Raw genomic sequence first — 24,087 nt, 5'->3', positions numbered from 1 at the left:
GCAGAGAAAAAGAACAAATCCAACCACAATGTTTTTGTACTTCTCAAAGGTTTGTGTCTCAAAATCACTTTTGTCTCTCGTGTGAGTTCTGAATAATGTTCAAATCTCAATTAAAAAAAAGACCATCAAACCTAAAATCGACCAAGAAACGACTTTCCTCTTGACTGATAAGTCCATTAGAGCATTAATGATGTTTTTTTATGTACACATGATCAACTTCAACCTCCATCATCTCCGTCTGAGGCCTCACAGCGGCTCAGTGCTCTTATTTTGACAGCTCATCAGCTGTTGTGGGAATCAAACCTGTGACGTTTCCTCCACAGGACGTCACTCTCACAGTCAGAAACCTCCCTGATACACATCTGAGTGTAACAGCAGCTCCCGAAGCCAAACAGAAGCGTTCATAATTGCCAACACTGTTCCTGTTTCCCACGCTGCCTCTCCAAATAAGGAGCGGCGGCGGGTTTTGATTGGCTCAGCCGCTCTGTTTAGATTAGATAATAAGTTACCTGCCACTTCTTAATCATCGCTGGCTTGGAAATCCTTATTTTTCCGACCCTTCAAACACTGGCACCACATCCCCTCCACACACACACACACACACACTGTAACTGAAGCCACACAAACAGCAGCTTGTTTGGTAACTCATCAAACCGAGACACAACTGCACCGCTGCTGTGCGTAAAAGTCATGCGTCATGCGCGCTCGGGGCTTTCGCTCCATCAGAAACAGGCAGACACTCACTCAGAAGCTCTAAGAGGGGAACGTGAGGTCCCTCGAGAGATGTTTGGCCATGTAGAGACGCCAAAAGTTGCCAAATGGACGCGCAGAGTGAAGAATGAGACAGTGAAGACACGTTTAACAGAAAACTGCGCCAACATGTGCCAAAATTCATTTGCAGTCCGTTATTTTTGGACCCAAACATCAAAGATTATCAACACGGAATCGTGTTTATTACGTGATGAAATTATCAGATTTGGCCACATCTTGAGTTCTGGTGAACATTTTGAAACTTTTACGCACACGTCACTCAGTAATCCACCTTGTAACATCAGTTAAATATCACATTTGGCCCATCGAAGTGGCCCCACTCACCGGCCACGCGAACTTGAAGGGAATGATGATCTTCCCGGCGTCGTTGTTCCGGTTCTGTCCGCTCTTCAGGCCGCCTTTGAAGTGAAAAGTATTCCCACCGATAACCTTAGTAGTTTCCCAGCCGTACGTGCACGGTCCATTGGTCGTGACCTCCGTTTGGTATTCCTTTAAACACACTCTGAAGTAGGTGTCGCACTCGTCCGCGCCGCAGTGGCCCTCCGCCGCGCTCTTCTCCGCGTCGCAGCAGTCGCCGTTCAGGAGCTGACCTTTGGGGTTTTCCACCGAAATCAACTGCAGCTCGAAGTAACCCGTGGACTGAGACACCTGAGGGGGACACGAGAGGGTGAGAAGGTCTTCACACGAGTACAAGTCAAGTTTTATATCTTTAAAATCAATTCAAATCTAATTAAATGCCAAATACAGGTTATTTATTTCCATTAGAAGCGTTTTAATGTGTTATAGCGACATCAGCCTGTTCCCGAAAATCAACATTATTAATCCGAAGTCTCTAGAATCTTTACATTTCTGCTGGGAAATGAGTGAAACTGTCTCACAATCGTGGATAAAAAGCAGCACATGAAGGTGTTTCCTGCAGCGTGCAGCCGCTCTGCAGCTCACTACTGTACATTTTGGCACAAACGCGACCTCGTACTCCAATTCAGCTCACTCTGCAGATCAGGCTGCTGCCGATCACCCCAATAAGACCTGAGCTCCACTCACACTCAGATTTTTTTTTCCTCTCCAAAGCCAGAAAATACGAAACTAATCTGAATTCATGTCTGTGGTTTCTCCCAGGACGCGAACGCTCCGTGCAGGTGAAGCTGCGCTGCAGACATGTGAAGCTATTCTGCGTAAAAGACCAATTACGCACTTTGATGAGGAAACTTTACGGGAAAATACAAAAACTTGCGCCAAGCTCTGCCATAACTTTGAGGGTTTTATCTCTGAGAAGCAGCTCATTAATGTTTTCACCCTCACCAGCACGCAGCTCATGACAGCAGATGTTTGAGAAAATGACAGTAAACTTCATTTATCTCCCTGAAAGGGAAGCGCGAATTTAGAAATTCCGACATCACATGATTCAACAGTCGAGCAGGCAATTCAATTAAGGCTGGAATTTAACCCCCTCCAAAGAACCAACTTCCAGTTCCACTGATGAGAGAAACCATCAGTGAAAATGTGAGTCTCCGCTGAGATCAGGAGGATAAAGTTCTCACCTCAGCCCACAGCGTCAGGAGAAGACACACTAGAGAGAAGCGGTGCAGTTTCCCCGGATTATTCCACATGTCTCCGGCTGCTCAGTGTTGGTTACCATGAGGGAAATGAAATAAACGGATGTCTCAATCAGTCAAAATAATAATGTAGAAGAGGAAGAAGAAAGCGGTGTCCTCCTCCTCCTGGTGTCCGAGGCGTGCACGGCGTGGCTGCTCGCTCCCCGGGATGCCCGCGGCTCTGGAGGAGGAAAAAGCGCTCCGCCGCTGCTGCTGCTGCTGCTGCTGCTGCTGCTCTTTGGTCCACGGACGCACAACAAGACGCGCGAACTCCACTTCCCTCCGCCGCTCGACGCACTAAACAGCAGAGAAGGGGAGCAGCGGTGCGTCTCTGCTGCCCAAAGCTGGAGCCGGGCGCTCCCCGATGATGGGCGGCGGCCTGGACCAACCGCAGCTCGCCGGGGTGGAACACTCGTCAGCTGGGAGCCAATCAGCGGAGAGGGGCGGGAGGAGGCGCGAGGGGAGGACGGCTGATGGATTTATTACTCAAGTTTTCTCAAACAGGAGCTTGTGTTTGTGATTTCACTGTTCATACACAGTGAAATAACATTCTGCTGAGCACATCTGTCTCTCCTCACAGTAAAATAAAAGTTGTCCAGAAGTCAGAATGTTTCTGTCACCGGCTCCGTGATCCTTCACATTCATATTAACGCAGTAAAACAAACGCAAACAGTTGCTGCTGTAAATCTGAGCCATAAATAACGATCCAGCGCACGCAGAGTGGAGAACATGATGTGTTTGGTGAAGGACACCTGAGCTGCTCCTCACCGACCTGCCGGCGGAGGAAACACGGCTGTCAGCGCCCTCTACCGGCGCCCCGCGCAGCGAGGAGGCCTGCAGGATGTGACAGAGCTGCAGACACGCTGCGTCCAGTCAGAACTTGACAGTTTCTACTCCGCTGCATTTCTCTTCTTTTTATCCAAATACATTTGTAGTTTTTCTTTTTTCTCTCACTCTTCTCAAAGCACAAATTGGGGATATTATCTGTTGGGGATGTGAACTGATTCAGATCACGATATGATGATATGATTGTTGTTTTAAATGTCTTGAACCATTGATAAATATGGCAAATATCATTCACATCATTAATTCATTTAATTCCTTCCGTTGTTTTTACTCGAGGATTTGGTTGCTGATTCTACAGACGATGACGTTTTTCGGTCTTTTCAAACCATTTTGGGATCTCTGGGCTTCCAGAGACGACGATATCACCGACGAGCTGCATCTTGGTTTTTTCTGTTTAGGAGAATTCTGCAACACTGTTTTGTTGTGAAGCTCCAGAAATGTTTTTTGGACTACGACAGGGTGAACTGTTCCTTTAACACTATTAATTGTGCGTGTTTGATCTCAAAGCCATAAGAGAGGTTGGTAACGAGTGCGAGCAGCTAACGATGCAGCAGGTCAGTCCTCCGATGATAAGCTGCGTTATGGGTGAAATTAGAGAATAAAACCATCAACAACACGAAACTGAAGCAACTTCTACTCATCTCTGTGTTTTACATCCCACCATAACTTATTAAAACAGAAGAGTTTGAACTCAGTAATCGCTTTCTGTGATCTCTGTTCCAGTTTCTGAGGGTAAAATCAACGATCTGAGTCGATAAACGAGGTTCGTGCTCGTTTTAATGACTCTGCGGCTGCTAGTGCACATGATGAAAAGTAAAGGTCATGAAAATCGCTGCAGGTATCTCTGCTTCAAACTGATGAGATACATTCAAATCAGCCTTTTTAATTAAAGGAAAGTGTCTGTTAACGAGCGACCACAGAGGCCCTGGGTGTGACAGGTGAGCTGAAGTTTTTAATAACTTTCCCTAAAACTTAAATCACTGTTCACACGAGGATAACCGCCTCAGCCCTTTGTCTTTAATACAAAGTCATATTGTTGCTGTTGGCACCAAAGTGTGAAATATGAATTATTGCATCTTTCCCGGAGAAACTGACACAAATTTGGAAATGACGAGAGACGACACCTGTGAGCTGCTCAACACAATGGCGCTCTGTCCCGCCTGCAGCCTGGAGCTTCTCATTTATTCCTTATTATCACTGTTTGTGGGGTGATGTGGAAATCAGCGGCATAAATCTTACAAACAATGTCACAATCCCAAAACAATTTTATCTAACACGTATCTGCAGAACGTTGACGTATGAAGCCGAGAAAACGTGTTCTCCCTCTGAAGTCGTCATGTACGACAGCTCCGTCTGCAGCTTCAGCTTCAGAGACGAAGCGCCATCGTCCTCGAAGATACAACGTTTGGTGACGACTCATCGTGACTTTTGGACTGTTCTGAACATTAAATGTAAGTTTAGGTTGTGTTAGCAGGGTGGATGCTGACGCTTCCTTCTAGTTGGAGGTTTTAGTTGAAACCTCCAACGTGCGACAGTGAAGCGTTGCAGGCACAACACCAAAGTTACACGCCGCTGACGACAAACTATACGTTACATTTTTACTTTAATATTTAGAAACTTAGGAATACATTTCATTCACTGGCCTATTTCCAAATTCTGTCGTCAACAAATACACCCCAAACAACTGCCCCCTCCTGAAGTCAGGTTAGATAAATGTGCCTCGAGTTTTGCAAGATGTAATTCCAACTTCCACTGGTGCCGCATGCTGCACCCTGAAGTTTACCTGCTTTACCATCTGTTCTATTCTGAACCGGACTCGGGATGGGTATCAAGAACCGGTTCCCACTCAGAACTGACCAATTCCATCAGAGTAATACTCCTCCAACGTTATCGATTCTTCCTCTCAGTTCCCTGCCTGCACGAGGTTTTCCAGTTCTCCTTAAATTTTGCATCGTGGTACATTTGCGTCTTACTGTCTGTGACGACTCAGACTTTCAACCACGCAGCAGCATGATGGAGAGGAGGATTCGATCTAAAGCCTGGCTGCATTTCACCAAACAAGATGAGAATTCTGCCGTGTGTAATCAGTGCAATGCTGTGATATCGTGTCAGAGTGCAAATACCAGCAACGTGCTAACACATTTGTCTACCCAGCATGGACCAAGAATTAAGTACCGCAGGCAGTCGAACTGGTTTATTTAGATTATTTAGATTTTCTTTCTGCCACGCGGTGTTGAAGAAGTCTTGAAGCTGGTGATTGAGATCATGTTCCTGTCAGTTTCAGACCGTTTCAGTCACGCCGTCAATCTGTTACTTCCAGCATGCAGAGAAGATTTCCTGTTGCCTCCACATTCGACACACCAGGCTTTCATCCACTCTGTCTCAGATGGCGAGCCGTGGGACGGTCTAATAAAGACAGCTGTTTCTCCGCACACTGATCTTCCTGCTGCTGCTTCAGCAGACACTGGATCAGTTCTGCAGGCCGGCCGGCCGGTCAGCGGCTGCAGGACGGAGTCAGACAGGTGGCCTCTGACACCCTGCAGCAGATGTTTCCTCCCAGGGAAGCAGGTGCTGACACACACACACACACACACACACACACACACACACACACACATTTTGTCATTGCACATACTTGTGTGCATATGACTCATTCACATGCCTGCACACAGACACAAACGTCTTGTGTTTGTCTCTTTATGACGGCTCTTATCAGCAGCGATAAGGAAGCATGGGAAACACCTTTCAGACAGATAAACTGGGGAAGTAATGAGGTTCATTAGACGCATAAAACTCACTGGACAGCTTGTAGCAGATGATCTGTGATCCCCGTGCAACTTGAAAAAGTCCAGTTAGACCAACATGTACAACTTTCTTTCTTTACTCTCCCTTCGTTTGTTTGTTCTCATTTGGTAATCAATGTGTACAGCTGTCGTCCATCTTCATGTGTAGCTGATGGTGTGTCCTTTACTGTCAGTGTAACTCAGTAGCTAAATGGTAATATTAGCATTACGTTAAACAGGCTGACAGAAACTGTGCCGTTACTTTCTGAGGTATCACGACATGGAAGTTCTGTGTTGGAGGAACTAGATGGAAAATGGAACCTTAACCTGTTTAATTATCAGAGGACACAGTTTCAGTCTCTCACGACTTCAAGACAAACTCTCAGTACAGAGTGTGTGTGTGTGTGTGTGTGTGTGTGTGTGTGTGTGTGTGTGTGTGTGTGTGTGGACCTCCTGTACATGCTGACTTCTGATGTGGACACGCAAGAGTAAAAACTGTTTTCATATTTGGCAGCTGAATGTTTGAAGGATTAAGAAATTCAGCAGGAGATAAAGTCCCATCTCACATCACTGGGGCCTCTAATGCAGAACAAAGACTAAACAAGAGGCGAGCTGAAGTCTACACACACTGATCTGATCCGTCCTGCAGGGCAGATATGACGCTGCTGCTGAGGGAAAACACTCCGGCTGACATCCAGAAGGAAATGAAATCCAAATTATTACAAGTATATCATGATTAAAAACATCATGCACGGCTATAATTTACATCTGAAGCATGTTGGTTCTGCTTTTAAACCATCATTAGCCCTGTGAACTTACTGTCTATTGATTCATGCCACATGTCTCCTGCTCTGATGTACAAGCTCAGCTCTGTCTGCACCGATCCCACTGATACAAATTCCTGCACATTAATCACACCTGGTGATTAAGGTAATTGTGCCTCTGATGACTGTATTTTTGCGATCTGAGTGGACATGAAATATTCAGACTTATCCCTCCGTCACTGTAAGAAGTCCTGAGTCAGCCCTGCAGGTGAAGTGCTGCGTGTGCCGGCCTGCACAGGAGGAGTCGGTCCTCTCACTTTTTTTATATCTCTCCACTGCGTCGATCTGGTGGCTTCGCTCACGTAAAGAAACTGTGTTTCTGCAAACTCCCACCGTGCAAATGTGAACTTCTGCAGCTCCGGCACCGAAGATCGTTATATTCTGAGATTGTGACCCATTTCATTTGACAGCGATAGAGTCTCGATTGCACAAGCTGTCGAAGGTTCTGGTAATTTGTTACTCGGGTAGTCAAAGTGTCACCATAATCATGATATCAAAAATGTAACTGTTGATATCGTGTTAAAAAAGCACATATATAATAATATCATGCGATAATTCGGCACAATGTTTGGCCTCGTATTTCTTTGTTTTCGAGTTCATCCAGCTTCCTTTTCACGAGTGATGGGGACGGACTCTCTTCACCTCCCTACACTCACATTTTGAGGATAATTTATTTCGTTATTATTTCTATAGATATAGCAATAATCCTGTTTCTTGTGAATTCCTTTGGCCAAGATAATCATGTAGTTAAAATCTGATATTGTGACAGCCCAACCAGCCAGTCAAACGTTTTTGACATGAGGTAACTTTCATCGGGATGAACGAGGCCCTGATGTTCAAACGAGCGAGCCGACCCGACCCTGCGACTGGACCGAGCCGTGAAGAGTGACGACTCGAGGCTGCGGCACCAGCGATGTGTACGAGCACTTCATCTGGTCACACCACAAACACAAAGAGCGTCTCTGACTTCCTCTTGTTCTGCTCTCATTCCTCCCATGAATCTCGTCCAAGCAGCTTAAAACACACTGAAGCTCTGACGATGACTCACTCATACCAGTAACTTTATATAACTCTCAGACCGCGGCTCACTTTTCTTCTCTAATCTGAGGTGAGACTCTTTAAATCTTTGTATCTTTAATGTCTGTTGAACCTCATCAGTGTTTGTTAAAAGGTAATGAGGCCTCATAAGATGCTTATTAACGTAAGAGAAACTTGCTAACAGTTAATAAACACTAAAACATGCAAATAAAAACCTTTTTTTGTCTGATTTTGAAGATAAGCGTATATATTCGGTTAATGAACTTACCTATTTTGTCATTGACAAAGTTTTTGTTTCTTTATGAAGATTTATACAGACTGAATTATGTATTTATTATGTATTTATTAGCGGTTAACTTTTGTGAGAACAACTCCAGATAACGAGTCGTCAGAGCGGGTTTCCCTTCCCTCTCTCCCTCTCTGTGACTCACCAGCTACTGTTTTCTAGACTTGTTGAAAAATCAAACGCTAATGTGTATTTTCAGGGAAAGACGTGGCAAAAAAAAAACACAATCGCTTTCACCTTCAGCCGCGGCTTCTGCACACAGTGTGTGGAGCGCAACGGCACACAAACAGGCCGAGGGCTGCCATAGAAACGTTTACAAGTCCCGTCCTGAAGAATGCAAACAGACCTGAGTGCAGCTCTTATCTGACAAAAGAGTAAACTTTAGACAGTCTTGTTGCGGCTTGCCTGTGTGGTCCTTCAACTACAATACGGCACATTGGAGGGTGACTGTCTCGTTTTTTTTTTTCACCCCTTGTATAACCCGGCAACTCAAATAAAAATGCTTTGTTGTTTACAGGAAGAGTCCAGAGGGGGTAGTTACAGCAGAGAAAGGAGAGGATTACACACAGTCACACACTGATGATGATGATGATGATGATGATGATGATGATGAAATTCAGGGAGTGGAGAAAGTTTCTGATTCACTCTCAGGTTCCTGGCAGCGATTTAAACGCATGACGCTCAGATGCCTGATCGGTGTTGCTCATCACAGGGCGGGGTGCGGCTCGGGTCGGGCGGTACCGGAGCTGGATTTCACACAGCAGGAGGCCTCAGCTCGCACCAGGTGAGATACAGTTCGCGTGTCAGAGTCAGATGTGGATCAGCGTCTGGAGGCAAAGCTCCACGAAGCGTGAATGTTTGTCAGAGGACATTTTTGAAAAGGCTCTGTGTCTGTGGTGCATTTAGGTGAAACGACACTCACAAGTTAAAACCAAACTAGGAAAACACAGTCTGACCAACATGATGTGCAGCCTGTGAGCGATGACCAGGATTTCAGTTTAAAACATTAGAAAAATGAAGTGCCGTGGTGTCCCCCTGTTTATCTGTGTTTCCTCTCAGCACCAGGACACGGACGGGTCGGAACCACCATTCTTTCTATCAGATCAGAATCAAACCTGCCGACGTATTAATACAGCTACTTCACTTCACGCTGCCTTTTCACAGCACTGAGATCAGAATTTTCTACATCAAACTGGTGAAAAGTTTTTCCACTTCAAATAAACGTAGAATCAGATTTGTGGTTCAGCGTCATCACTTTCTTAATAATTGCTGAGTCAGGGATCAGGTGTGATGTCTGTGCTGTCTGGAGTCGTGGCCTGCAGGTTTTATTGCAGGGTTATAAGTCGATGATTAGGAGACAGAGAGGACGGAGTTCAAGCTTCCGGGTCAGCGCCGAGCGTCGTGACCTCCTGCAGGCAGACGAGGTCAAGAAATCAGAAACCGTGTTTGACCTCCGTCTGCACCTCCACTCAGCTCCTGCTTCACAGCTCACACCTTCACAGGAAAGTCTGTTTGATCACCTGACGGCTCGCTGACAGGCTGGAGGCCCACTCAACACACACACACACACACACACACACACACACACACACACACACACACCTTCTGAGTGTTGGAACAGGCATTCCAGATGACGCATTACCTTGTGTTTGAGTCACACACACCCCACACACACATATTTCTGCAGCTTGTAGAAACAGTTCTGAGGCAGGATGGTGGGAATTGTGTATTTTCACATGAATCACAATCAGTTAGACTGCAGGATCAATGAGTGGGAAAAGAAAACATTGCAGTTCTGTGGAAACTGAAGTCTGAACAAATTTCAAATTTCAACAAGATTTTTGTGGTGCGTGTGCCCACTTGTTATTGGCGAGGGGAGTACTTTACTGCAGAAAAATAAGTAATCAAACCTTTTCTAACAATCAATATGAATGATTTGGATACTTTTGGCAACACCAGCAAGATATGAAGCCACGAGGAGGATGGAACAAAACAGCAAAACAGCAAAACAGCAAAACAGCGTTTGTGTGTCTAAATCTATCAAGATCTTCACCACAGCTGTTCGAAGCCTGATGAAGACTTGACTGACCTCACCGCTACAATAAAGGATTTTTAGTATTTCCTTCGTCTCTAGATTGGTTTTAAAATCACCTTTTCTCCCGTTTTAGAGGACCAGAAAACGTTTAGACACCATTGTGTTTCACATCTTCTCTGTTAACTTCACCACATTTTAAAACACGATCGGTTTGAACAATGTGCACAACAAAGAAGAGCAGCGTCTCCATTTGTCGTCCTGTGAGACACACGATGACGTTGTGTCATTAAATATAATTCATGTCTTTAGATCGTCTCTCACACAAACGAGACACTTCACCAACAACATACCTTCACACAAAGACAAAAAACACAAAAATCCAACGCCCACACCTACACACACACACCTACACACACACACACACACACACACTTGATACAGACACCCACACAGGGCAGGTGGCAGGTGAGCAGGTGTTTGTTGGCGGGCGGATGAGGTCAGTGTGTGAGCAGCAGCAGCAGGTGCAGCCGCTCTAATCCAAAGGTGTGTGTGTGTGTGTGTGTGTGTATGTGTGTGCGTGTGTGTGCGTGTGTGTGTGCGTGTGTGTGTGTGTGTGTGTGTGTGTGTGTGTGTGTGTGTGTGTGTGTGTGTGTGTGTGTGTGTGTGATAACACTGGAGACATGATGGTTTACTGCCTTTATCACCTGCAGCAAGAAGAAGGACTGACACCTTTACACCTGTCTGTCTGTCTGTCTGTCTGTCTGTCTGTCTGTCTGTCTGTCTGTCTGTCTGTCTGTCTGTCTGTCTGTCTGTCTGTCTGTCTGTCTGTCTGTCTGTCTGTCTGTCTGTCTGTCTGTCTGTCTGTCTGTCTGACTGTCTGTCTGTCTGTCTGTCTGTCTGTCTGTCTGTCTGTCTGTCTGTCTGTCTGTCAGACACAGAGACTGGTCGAGGAACTGTTGCACCATCAGGGGGTTTCCAGTCAGATCTGGACTGAGTGAGCTGCATCAGAATTGTTGTCCGATGGGAAACTCCTCTTCCGACACCTTTACAAGGTTGTTATTAAGGGACTGTATTCCTGTAACGTTATTCTTTTCTTGGATAATCCGGGGAACATCTTGGGGACTCCCCCGGGAAGAGAAAAAAAGTAGATGGAGGGGTGGACGAGTGCCGACAAAGTGTTTAGGGCTTTATACAAAAAACTAGACGAGAAAGAAAAAGAAGGCTGTCGAGAGTCTAAATGTCACATCTCCTTACTTTTGTTTACTGTGATCAAACTTTTCTAAATCAGAAGTTTGTTAAGTTCAGACTATTTTATATTCTCAGAGTATTAGCACTAGAATCTAAAAGCTGCTGAACATTCATTAAAAAAAATATATAAAAAGGAAGAGAAGTTTATGTGTTAAACAGATTAAACTACATGCTCACAGCCGGACACAAATGCAGCTTTCTGATCGTCTTCAACTGGATTTTCGTGAGTAGACGCCTCTCCGTCCATCAGGCTTCAACACCTCGGCTGATAGCAGATGTTGTGCCGAGTGTCTGTCACCTTGCTGCAGGTCGGTGGAGGCTGCAGGCTCTGATTTCAGCACTAAAACCTCTTAACAAGGACGAAAACACAAAGCAGGTCCCTGTCATCTTACACGGCAGCATATGGGCCCCGGTTCCCACACCCAGCTCCATGTAAACATCTCATTAAGCTGTGCAGGGTGGGTGGGTGGGGGGGGGTCCGCTCTGAAGAGGAAGGAACAAAACGACAGTAGCCCTCCTCCTCCTCCTCCTCCTCCTCCTCCTCCCTACAGACAGTGTCAATTAGGTCCCTGTCTGAGGCTGCTGGCTGGAGGTGCTGCAGGTCCTGTGAAGCTGCAGGTAATCACTGCAAATTAATACCTGCGTAAGCTCGAGGGGCTTTCTGTGAACTCTGTGAGAGCTTTTTAAAGAAGGGACGGATGAGGCTCCCTGCATCCTGCACACCTGAGGAGTCACATCACTGAGGATCAGATGTTCATGTGCAGACGATCTGTATGATCACACGTATCTTATAATGAGCGCATACTGAAGACAGAGACGAGTACAAGCAACATCTGGGAGGAAGTAAATGTCTGGTGTCCTGACGTGTCAAAGGGTCAACAGATCAGGTGTTTCTGACCCGAGTCAGGACACACAGGGACCATCACCAGCATCACGTTAATGCCTGTCACGTAATAACAAGTTATAAAATAGGGAGAGTCCATCGACCCACTCAACACGGACGGCACGTATCATGAATATCTCCCTCAGATCTGAGCGTGTTATCTCCTCCTGGTCCTTTTTGTTGTGGCAGCAGTCGGCGGTGGAGGAATCATCACTTTCTCAGAATCTTATCCACTCGCCGCTACGGAGAGTGACTGTGAAAGAGCATTCTTTGATGGAAAGATGAAGAATTCGGCGTGGCTGTGGGTAACATCACATCACAGGCGAGCAAGACTGTCTTTGTGCTTTGTATTTCTAGACCTCGAATCTTCACCCGAATGAGGGCGAGGAGATAAGGGACTTTTATTTTTAGGTCAACTGGTCACTCACTGGTGGTGTTATTAGAAAACAGTGATCGGGATTCCAGTCGAAGCTGGAGGTTGACATTTTAAACTTCAGACTTCCTCTTCCAGGTACACGGCACAAAAGTTATGACGTCTCCTTGGCAAGTGTGTGCACACAAGTGAACCCTCAGCAGTGCAGCCTCCGTGCATATAAAACATGTTTTTATAGCTCTTTATCCTCGGAAGCAGATCTGAATATTCCATTCACTCGCCTCAAGCAACTTCTGTTATCAACAGACACATCGTACTGGGTGGGTACCTGCCAGCCTGAGACCTCAAACACAGGGAGGTTTCAGTTTCAAACACTTTGTTTGCTGCATTCTGGCGACTTTTACAGAACACTGTAGTTCTCCCTCTGACCTGAACTCGAAGTAAAAATCCTCTTTTCGTTCAGTAATTTTTTCTGTGCACGCTGCCGCCCTCCAGCCTCTCTGCGAGCCCTGTGATTATCTGAAATATCAGCGCTGCAGATTACACGAGATGCACGCCCCCTTCCCCTCAAAACTTTCCATAAGAAACTGGAACTCTCTTCCATTCAGGAATCTGAAATTTGCTTGAGTACATTTTGCTCGTCTCGTGTGACTCTTATTCAGTGAGGAGGATGACTGCACTCTGAGTGCCGGAAACAGGTGGTGCTGACTGAAAGGGGAAAATTCTGCCGAATACAGGAGGATTGTGACACTGGGATGAAACCCCAACAATGAAATGAAAATTCAAGTTCCAAGTTGTCTGCAAGGCTGAATGAATGACCCAAGACTTAGATGCTGAACTTCCGAATTCCTTCACTTTCCGTCTCTGAGCTGATTCCTGTCACGCAACAGCAGAAGAAGCAACATGTTGGAGCCTAATAAAAAAAAAAACTTCATCCTGACCTGAAGAATGCCATTCGGTCCAAACATGTTAGTTTTTCTGACAAAGTCTTGCATCGGCCTACGTTTTGCTTTGACTTCTTTTCTTTTCTTTTTTTTCTCTCCCTCTCCTTTGCATAACATCCTCAGTGGGAGGTGAGCCGGGATGCGGGAGAGGCTTCAGTACCATCACCAAAACCACAACCAGGAGCGACAAGTGTGTGCTTGACTGCATATTTGTGGAGGTGGGCATGTTTGCTTCGCTCACACGAATGTTTCTGGTTAGGAGCAGTCGGTGATACCCCACACCGGCTGATTCCACTGAAACAACTCTTCCATTGACCGGCTGCTGTGTAACTCCAGCCGGTGACATACATCCTCTCTTTTCACTGGAAACATACATTCTTGCGTGCACTGTCTTTTCTTTTTTTTTGCTTTTTTCTCTCTTTTATCACAGATGGGAGTGGTTTAGAAAACTTGGCGCCCTGTTGCTTAATGGGAAAACACTGCTGCAGCTCATTGTGTTGCATTCAGATGCTGCAAAAAAAATGTTTTGCTCAGATCTAAATTATGATTCATTACGTGGACTCGAGGCTCAGGCTGCATTCAAGTGACAGCACGGGGGGGAAAAATACATATTGTCTCAAAGCAACAGCGCCGTATACGTCGGCATTTACAGCCGAGTGCGAAATGATTGAGGTGTCCTTTCAAGGCGAAACACACCATTGTTTCGCTAACAATCCACAATCTGACGCAGGAAGTGACACACAGGACACAAATACAATGACCAGCGCGGCTGCGGCTTCGCGACAACAGAACGGCGGCTCCACTCGGCAGTGGGAAAATGTTCCTGTGTGCTCTCTGGAGCGGCCGAGCGCACACAAATACACAAACACATTGAATACAGATGTGGAGGCGAGTGCACAGATACTGTACAACAAGAAGCTGCATATCAAACTTACAGCGGCAAGCGAAGATAAAAACTCATGCATGCACAATATTTCACTCCTGAGTCATGGCTTTTAGAGTGTCAACGCCGTGATGATTTAAGTCTGCAGTGATAAAAATCTGAGGCACTGTATGAAAGCTGAAGACTGGAGGCTTTGGAGCCGGTCCAAACTCAGGCCCTCTCCTTAAAACACTTGACATTTCCCTGTGACCAACCTTCCTCCTGAACTCGGAGCTGATCCGGCTCACGTCTTAAAAAAAAGAGAAAGGCTTTTCCTTCCAGCTTTTTATTTCTTTATTTAGCTTTTCTTCATCATTCATAAAGGACACATGAACAATCAGGTGGTGGACCAGCGCTCACGGTACTTACTAGAAGTTTGTGCAGATGCTTCAATAATATTCAGTTCAGAGTTCAACAAACAAAACCAGCCGTCAGATATTCAACAATAAACAACAAAATAAAGAAATTCACTTTGTTACAAAGTTCTGTTCCTCACAGCTGGTTCGAGTGAACCGTCTTCCCAGATGAAACCATGAAGGATCTTATCTTAAGTTGCAACTGCAGGCTAACTGTGATCTAGCTGTGTCGTCTTAAAAGTGCTACTTTTCTTCTGTACCGTCCAAGTGCAGGATGGAGAATCATAAATCATGCTTTTGATTTCTATTATAGAAACTGAAAACTCCCTATGATCGATCTTTCACTTCCAGCAGGCTAACGTCTCGACAGGAAATTAGCATAACAAAGAGAAACATTAAGATTTATAAAACAGGGGAGGATATTAAATCAACTTCTGCCGGAGGTACGGCAACACCACTTGGACAAACCACAAACAGAACTGCAGTACAAGATAATACTAGAAAAATTAATAACTGCAATTTGTAGGCGTAGTTATGATTGTAAAAACATTTACTGAGGAGTATTTTGGATGATGTTTGTAAACTTACTGTATTGAATGTTGGAATGTTTAGTTTAATTTATTTGCTGCGTTTTGTTTTTGCTTCATGTCCTCGTGTTTCTTCAGCTGCGGAGCGTTGAACCCTTCACACTGGCTGTCGTGTCTAAGTAAGAGTTCAGAGCACTTCATGCACCTCTCGCTCTGTGACTGATGAGCTGGTAAATGGGCGGATGGATGATCAGAGAGCAGCGACAGACAGGTGAATTTGGCTTTGAGGCTTTTCGAGTCAAACCAAGCGGCACCGGGGTAAACAGAGCGACCCACTCAGAGCGGCTCCATCATCACACCGCCGAGCCCTCAGACTGACCCTCCAGCACCGACCCTCTCCCTCTGTTCTCTGTTTGCTGTCAACACAGAGAGGAAGCCTTTCCAAACTCTGAGAGTGTTTGTTTGTCTTTTTTCTTTTCTCTCTTTTCTTCTGTGGATAATAAGATCTCCAGCGGTGAAGCGGAGCTCTTTGTGGGCACTTTGTCGGGGGATTCTTGGTCTAATCGCTCTGAAACTGGATGCAGCAGGTCCTCAACCTGCATGATTCTCTTCAAATACTTCAGGTGGGAAAGTGTTTGTTTGTTGTTTTCACTTTAATGGTGTTTGGGATGGAAAAAAGTACCCAGTACAGCTCCCCTAGCTGTGATTTTACTTGGAGTAATTTAATTTTAAATCAGTTAAATAAAATGTTCCACCAGGACACGATCATTTGTCTCTTTGTTAAAGAAATAAAACGTGTTTGGGAAGCTCCTTGAATCATCTGTTTCACTGAGATGCTCATCAGGCTGCATGTTCCTAATATTAAGTGTCAGGCACCAAGCTGTGACATGGCCTTGACACCACAGAGCTGCGCTGATTATTCCGACAGAAAAAAAGAAAAGAGCGGGAAGGCAATCTGAAAGGAATGCTGCTGGAATTCCCCGGAATCTCCCCCGTTCCCTCCCTCCACTTTCCCCCCATCACTGTTCACGAATCCATAAGGAGTTTTAACGTGCAGCACAATGGACAAGGGGAGCTATTCTGCGACCATAATGCAAGGAAACGTTACCTCAGTGCAAAAAATGTCAGGACCACGGAGGCCCCCGGTCCTGGAAACAATCAGTGAGGAAGCCGAAGCAGGTGCCCACCTCCTGTGAAAATATCCTACCGCGACATGCAGAGGGAAGGGCTGGGCGTGTCGCTGTCGACAGCAGCAGCAGCAGCAGCAGCAGCAGCAGGAGAGCAATTAAACCATAAAAGTCATGACTGCTCGACATCACTGTTCACTGTACCAACCACCAGGCTGTGAGACCTGAAGCACAGGCAAGAGCATACAAGGGGATCGTTCGAGCAGAAGTTCATCACTATATGCAAATGATTATACAGTCATACTAATGTGTATATGCAGGAGGATGTATGGCATGCAGATATTCATGCATAACGCACAAGTCAGATGATCAGACGAGCTAATAAACTTATATGGAAAAGAAAGCGAAGACAAACAGTAAAATTATTACTCTAACTGTCTGTCTCAGTTTAAAGAAAGACTTCCTGACTCAAATTTGATCTAATGAACTGTAGAACAGCACGTCTCTGAGATTATTAACTTCTTATCGACACAGGCATGTTTTTCGGACAGTTGTGTATCAAAAAACAACAACTTCAATCTCAACTTTGCTACTGGCAACGAGCAACTTCTTTCTTTCTGGACCGCGATCGTGATGGAATACACATGGACAATGTGGCCAAGCAACGAGACCACATCTTTACAGAGACCTGTCTCCACCGTAACATCCAGGAACATCTGTACAGAGACCTGTCTCCACCGTAACATCAGGAACATCTTTACAGAGACCTGTCTCCACCACAACATCCAGAAACATCTTTACAGAGACCTGTCTCCATCGTAACATCCAGGAACATCTGTACAGAGACCTGTCTCCACCGTAACATCAGGAACATCTGTACAGAGACCTGTCTCCACCGTAACATCAGGAACATCTTTACAGAGACCTGTCTCCACCACAACATCCAGAAACATCTGTACAGAGACCTGTCTCCATCGTAACATCCAGGAACATCTTTACAGAGACCTGTCTCCACCTCGACATCCTTGATGAAGCTGTTATTCGACGCGTGGACCTTGTTCTGAGCCGACAGAGTGCAGAACTACAGCAGGATGGATGAGCTGGATTCTTTCATTACCTCATCGGTGCTCACAGCCAGTCAGAGTTTAGCGTTTACCTGATGTTTAACTTTTTATATGAAGATGCCGACCACATTATCATAAACAATAGATAATAAAAGTAATAATAAAGAAAGAAAACACAGCGAAAATTAACTTACAAGTCTGTCTGTCTGAATTTAACTTTTAAAATAACTTTAAATATTCCTCCTCGAGCCGTTTTGTGTACTATAACTGCTTTTACATCCGCGTCTATAAATAATCTCCCACTCAAACAGATTTTTTAAATACCAGAATGAAGCAAAGACATGTCAAGGACATGAGTTTCATGACAAAGATTCTTAGTAGGTGGATACTGTTCCGGACAGGTCCTGGTCCTCGGGCCTGAAAACACAAGGCTGAATATTTCCAAGGTGCAGTCAGCAGCGTGTGGAGGCCTGCAGTCCTCCTTTCTAATCAGCTGAAAGCAGGTGTTTGAAATCATGACATGATACTGTTACTCAACTGTAAATACACATTTCCCTCTTACTCCACCTGATATTATTTCATCATCTAAACTTAGGGAGGCCAATTCTTCAGTAAGGATGGTTCTACAATAGCTATGTTCATTCCATAAGATAAGATAGGATTGTACTTTTGCTCCACTCCCTTTGACATCCATAATCTACCCAAACATACATCTGAAATAAAATGCCTCACACGGACACACACCCACTACGATACTTGATGGTGAGCTGGACTTCACTCAATGAATTACAGAGGCATTAAAAGCACAGCGTACTGTATTTTCTTCTGTATTGTCCCGGTTTTATCCGACATAATGAGCGGCTCGGCGTCCCACGGGGGGCGGCAGGGATCAAAACTCTGCGGCCTCCCGGAGGACTTCCTTTAATGTCTTTGTGCATGCGTGGATTTGATACCCTCCCTCCTTTAAATGAGATCCCACTACATCCATTAGTCACAGAAGCCTGTTAATATGTCTCTTCAGAGGGAGGGGACGCCCACATAAAGGTCTATACCACCCTATTGTATCGACTCTGAATCCCCATTAGGTTGAGACGCAGACAGAGGACAGGCCCAGAAAGGAGCTTGAATTTGATTGAGCGTGACTGAAGCCTTTAAGTATTTATTTTCAAATCTCTCCTCTTGATGTTTTAGTGGGTCTAGATTTAAAAATGATATTTACTGTTATAGTATGAGTCGTGTGTGTTGAGTAGGTCACTGTGGGATTTTACACAATGATGATACAAATAACGCGGTCCTGGATCAGAACTACAAAAGGTTAAAACAAAAAGGAAGACTTTAGTTTGACTGGTGTAAGGCAAAAAATGAAAAGTAATAATGAAAACAGCCACGATCATCATCACCACGATAAAGTTTTAGAAGTTCATGTTTCTGCAACTACAGACATGCCAGACGAGGAATATCATGTTCACACTTTATGCTCATCAGCTGACTTTGATGGAGATGGCGGATGGAGGTGGTGTTATTACAGCAAGCAAGTTCCAGTCACACTGCTTGGTTACATTTTTGTGGTGACTTTTGTGGAAAACTTGTATTTCAGGGGAGGTCGGAGCATCGACCAAAACAGGTATTTGAATCCAAACCACGATGTTTTCTGAAAACTAACCAAAGGTTTTTTGTGCGTAAACCTAAGCAGAGCACAAGCAAAGCGTTCAGTTTTAACTTATTAAGTTGTTAAGTGGTCTGGGAGATTTTCACTTTAAGTTTTTTAATGTACAAACAGAGGTGCAACTCAAAATCAACTCCATCTCATTCAACCTGCACAAATCTAAGAGTAAATACAGTGTTGGACAGCTAAAACTACGAGCAAGCCACGTCTTGAAGATAGGTCACATTTTTTATCTTTCAGCAACACATTGGAGTAGCTGTGTTTGACAGGCTGCGTGTGAAGCTGCAAAGGTCAAAGATAATGTGAAGTTTTACAACGATGTTAGAAAAGAAAAGACAAGACAAAAAAAAAGAAGACATCGCTTTGGGGTGTTTCTGGTGCTGCAGCAGACTGAACCCTGCACAGGTTGCCAGACAAAAGATAAAGGACGTCGGTCGTCAAGTGCACTGGTTGGGTTCCAGTCTGAAGCTTGTCTGAGTGCTGCTGACTTTAGCTGAGAATGAACCCAAACTGGGTCAAGACCCTCCAAGCCTCAGTAAATCCAGGAGTCATATACGGGCCTGAGACGGCTCACAGTGGGTCCACTCTGGTCCAGAACAAAAACCAAGTGTGCCGACATTCAGCCACATCAGCCTGACCGACGCTGTCTGTGCACTCATTTCATTTTCATGCTGTCGTTCTTACCTCAGCATCTGAGAAACTTGTGTGGGAGCTGAAGGTCAAAAAGCCAAAGCTGTGTGACAACATGTGTTCACGGGTGTGTGCATGTGTGTTTATCGCCGGCCACAATCTCAGGAGGGTGCAGCAGCATTGTTAATACGCACTCATTTTGTGTTGCACTGAGTGACAGACAGGCTGGAAATGTACATTCCCTGCTTTCTTAGGAAGGTTGCAGCGGGCCGCACTCGGGTGGGTTTAGCTTAAGGAAATGACACTTTCTCCCGCAAGATCTCAATCTGGCGGAGCGCGCTGCCAGGCACAACAATGCGGTGTTGAAAATGGGAGTCAGCCACGTTACCCTCCCCCGGGTGGCTCGGTTCCGATCCGAAGGCGTGGTCCGGCTGGCGGTCCCCGATAAGCACCTGCCACGAGACCGCGGTACGAACTGTTCTACTTACTGTTACTGACCCTGCATGAAGTCACCCGCCACCAAATCCTCCTGGGACGTGTCGACCCACAGTAGAGGAGAAAAGGAAGCTGTTTTGAGAAAATGCGTGACTCTGTTCAGGCGTGGTGCCTGAGCGGTCAGAACACCTGAACCGAGGTGGATTAGTAACGCATTCTGTTAGATAACAGCGAGCAACTGGAGATAAAACATGTAGGAGGAGACGAGATATCACTGCTGTGATCTAACGAAGCTCAGAGATGTTCTGCAAACATCTGATGAGAAACTAACTGAGAATATCAAGAAGACAAACATTTTACTGGCGATGCTGACAGCAGACTCGACGTCGGTCTGACTAAACTACTGGATGGATCATCATTAAACTCTGCAGACATGCACGATGACCCCCTCTGACTGCTCCTCTAGCACCACCTCACTGTCACTTTGTGTGCAACTGGACTCCGGCTGCATCTGGAGGTGGTGCTGGGAGTGTTGCATGGTCGAGTACAGGGCCGTTACCCTCTCAGATCCTAATTACAGAGGCTGACTGTGAGACACAGGGAGCGGAGGACAAGCCTGGACATGTAGACCTGGTACAATATTGGACACACACACACACACACACACACACACACACACACACACACATTCACCTGTAACTGGGCCACTACAGTCAGTGAGCCACTCTGTCAGTCACTCCGTCTACGTGAAGGAAAAACACTTGATGGTTTATTTAAGCCTCTCAAATCGTTAGCTGGGTGTGGTTGACCACATTAGAGAACACAATGAGCAGTGACGGGTTCAATCGCAGGAAAAATATTGTTTCATTTTGTTCAGCTCACCTTCCTGTGACTGACAAGTCGCTTTTAAACACTTTGAATTTCCACCCACCTGAGAGCCGGGTCACATGGCGCCGATCCAGCCTGAGGAGGGTTTATTTTGTTGTGTAGAACTGCTCAGAACCTGAAAGGTGATCGGGAAATATTCTACTGTTATTTGGATTATTTGGTTAGAAGATAGGAGGAAAAAAAACCTTCAGTTTATCGGGACAGTCAGTTAACAGTGTGAGCTGGTGTTGGTACCAGAACAAAATGGATCGGACTCTTTGTGTGTTCATGGAGTCTCTGTCCTGATTGGATAAAGTGGGCAGGAGGAGGAGAGACGTTGTGGTTTAGAGATTAGTCACAATCTCAGATGGTTGGATAGTTTCACCCGTCAAGTACCAAATTATTGCAACGCATCCAGTAGTTCAGTCCAGACATCCGAGTCAGAACCAGTAAAGTCAGGAGGTCTGTTAAGTCAGATGGTTTCATCCTGTGGGGACCATGAATATCCAGACCATCAATCCAGATCCTGCAATGAACGCTTATTTGCATTACAAATCAATCTACTGATCATTTAGTCTATAAAATGTACAAAGAAAATTAAAAATGCTCATCACAGTTTCCCAGAGCTCAAAGTAGCATCTTCAGATTATTTACAACAAACAGTCCAAAACCCAAAGACTCTGCGTTTAGTGACAACATGACAAAGAAAAGCAGCAAATAAAAAAAATGACTAAAACGATTAATGAATCTCTCATCAACTTATAAAAGACTAATTAACAAACTGTCTTTCACTCCACAATCTATCCAGTAGTTTTTGAGTTATTCCCATCAGCACCCGAGTGGATTTTGCAGTGTGTGTGTCGAGTGCGTGTTGTGTGTGTCGAGTGTGTGTCGAGTGTGTGTTGTGTGTGTTGTGTGTATTCAGTGTGTGCGTGCCGTCCCGCTGCCTGCGTGCCTCTCCTGAGCCGTGGAGGCCGGACACAGACGAGCGGCTTCTGACAGGCATTTCAAACCCCTCCTGCCCTCTCCACCGTGTGGCCTCGCCGATAATGGGAACCTGATCGGAGGGAGAGCAGAGCGGGCGGCGGAGGTGGGTGGGGTTGTGGGTGGGGGTGGTGGTGGGTGGGGGGGGAGTGTGTGGTCCGTCTTTTGTGAGAAACTCTTCAAAGCGCTGGCCCTCCTATTTGTCCACTGGAGCTCTTTGTAACGGAATCCTCCACTGTCATTTTGCCCCTTTTATTTTTAGGCAGGGCTATTATTGCTCCCATACCCCTCACATACCCCGAGGCTTTGTGTGCAGGGACAGGGTCAGGTTTTAACTTTGTTTTTTTTGTTTTTTTCAGCCTGTTCAGAACCGTCCTTTCTTCCCCTCCTCCACACGATGTGTGCACAGAGTTCTGGATCACACCGGCAACGGCCGCTCTGCTAATTCCCCGGTCTCACTGGGAGCCCAGGAGGCCGTCTGGTGGATGAACGGCCCATTATTGGTCTGGATTCCACTGCAGGGATGCCAATACAATGGCACTAAGAAGAGCGTATACCTCCGCTCACTCTCAGATACCAGCCACCTACATACGCCTGGTTTGTCTACACAAATGTTTAATTTAATTTCCTGATTTGAAGAATCAAGCTGTACGTCACTGATCCATTTGGTCCATTAATGTACGAGTCTACAAGAGCTGCAGGATTAAATGATTTTATCTCTGTTCAAGTTAGCCGGGCGCTAACTACAAGTTAGCTGACTCGGGTCCCACAACGTGAAGAAGATTCAGGTACTTTTCAAGCTTCTTTGGCTTCGTGCACCACTGAGCAGCTTTCACAGGCATGAACGAGCCGCCATCTCCAACATTGTGTCCAGATTTTACTTGTTAACTCCACACTGAGTTTCCTGATCAACAGATGACTTTACTTGTTGCTAAAGTAACTGTTCAAAGTGGCTAGCTTGGTGTTATTTGACATCTCGATCATGAGGTGTGTAACTCACACCATCAGCCACTCTGAACGCCGATCCAAGTCTCTCCCTTCCTGACCGTTTTTACAGGAAACATCTAAATGTGCAGAAGCAAATATGAAATATCACAAATCTCCGGATCTGCACCAGTTACAGTTACTGAGGGATTACTGGAGGATTTTATTGATCTTGGAGTGAAAACTGCCGCTGGTCTTGAAGTCTGAGAGCGACAACAGGGAGACAGATGGGACGTCTGTGGAAGAGGACGGCAGTGTTTTTGGAGGACACTGTGACAGATGCATCATGGGGGACAGAGCCCTGCCTGTGTGCCTCTCTGGTTGCCAGCCTGCTCACTTGCCAGTGTGTTTGTGTCCACTTCCTGACCCCGTGGTGCAGCAGTGCATGCCGCCCCCTCCCCACGTCACCCTGTAATATCTGACATGAGTAGATGAATAATACATCAGAGGCTTTAGCTGCCCCGTAACTCTACCCGAGTCGCAGGACAGGAGGCAGGCCGGCGGCTTCAGCCAACAGAGGACACGTGACCGCGGCAGAATAGCCATTCAGTGTGACCGTTGATGAGTAAAGCTGTATTATGAGTGCCAGCGAAAACAGCATGTGGCCGATATGAACGCTTAACTGGCCGGTGCCTACAACTGTGGCCTCAGTGTGGCTCCAGCTGCTCGGGTGCACACAGCTGTGGAGGCAGCGCGATGTGTGTGATCCGCTGGCTGCTCGCGCTTTAGACTGTGTGTGAGGTATCTGTTGTCACTTGACCTCACGCATCAGTTCATCTTCTGTGACGGAAACATCTAATATGAACCAATTCTGCATTAAAATCCCTCCCAACCAAAAAACCCGACTGGACCTTTGTGTCTCAATCAAGGTGACGGTGCATTTCATGTGGCAGCTTCTG

The 24,087-nt window shown here is 45.8% G+C and overlaps 1 protein-coding gene across 3 annotated transcripts in view; it reads right to left on the bottom strand.

Moving 5' to 3' along the window:
* Nucleotides 1-24,087, bottom strand: part of LOC119004704 (protein jagged-2-like) — a 73,432-nt gene that overhangs the window by 46,087 nt on the left and 3,258 nt on the right. Inside the window, exons 1-2 of one of the 3 annotated variants that reach the window (XM_037071860.1) lie at nt 2,313-3,293; nt 1,096-1,419 (exon numbers count right to left, since the gene is read on the bottom strand). In XM_037071860.1, coding sequence (XP_036927755.1) covers nt 1,096-1,419; nt 2,313-2,381 — 393 coding nt within the window. In that variant the 5' untranslated portion in view covers nt 2,382-3,293. Of the gene's footprint in view, nt 1-1,095; nt 1,420-2,312; nt 3,294-24,087 lie in introns of those variants that run through there. The other 2 variants (XM_037071862.1, XM_037071861.1) reach the window with 2 other exon arrangements.

The sequence above is a fragment of the Acanthopagrus latus genome, chromosome 16, assembly GCF_904848185.1.
Source record: "Acanthopagrus latus isolate v.2019 chromosome 16, fAcaLat1.1, whole genome shotgun sequence".
Taxonomy (NCBI): domain Eukaryota; kingdom Metazoa; phylum Chordata; class Actinopteri; order Spariformes; family Sparidae; genus Acanthopagrus; species Acanthopagrus latus.
This window is presented reverse-complemented; position numbering and strand designations above follow the sequence as displayed.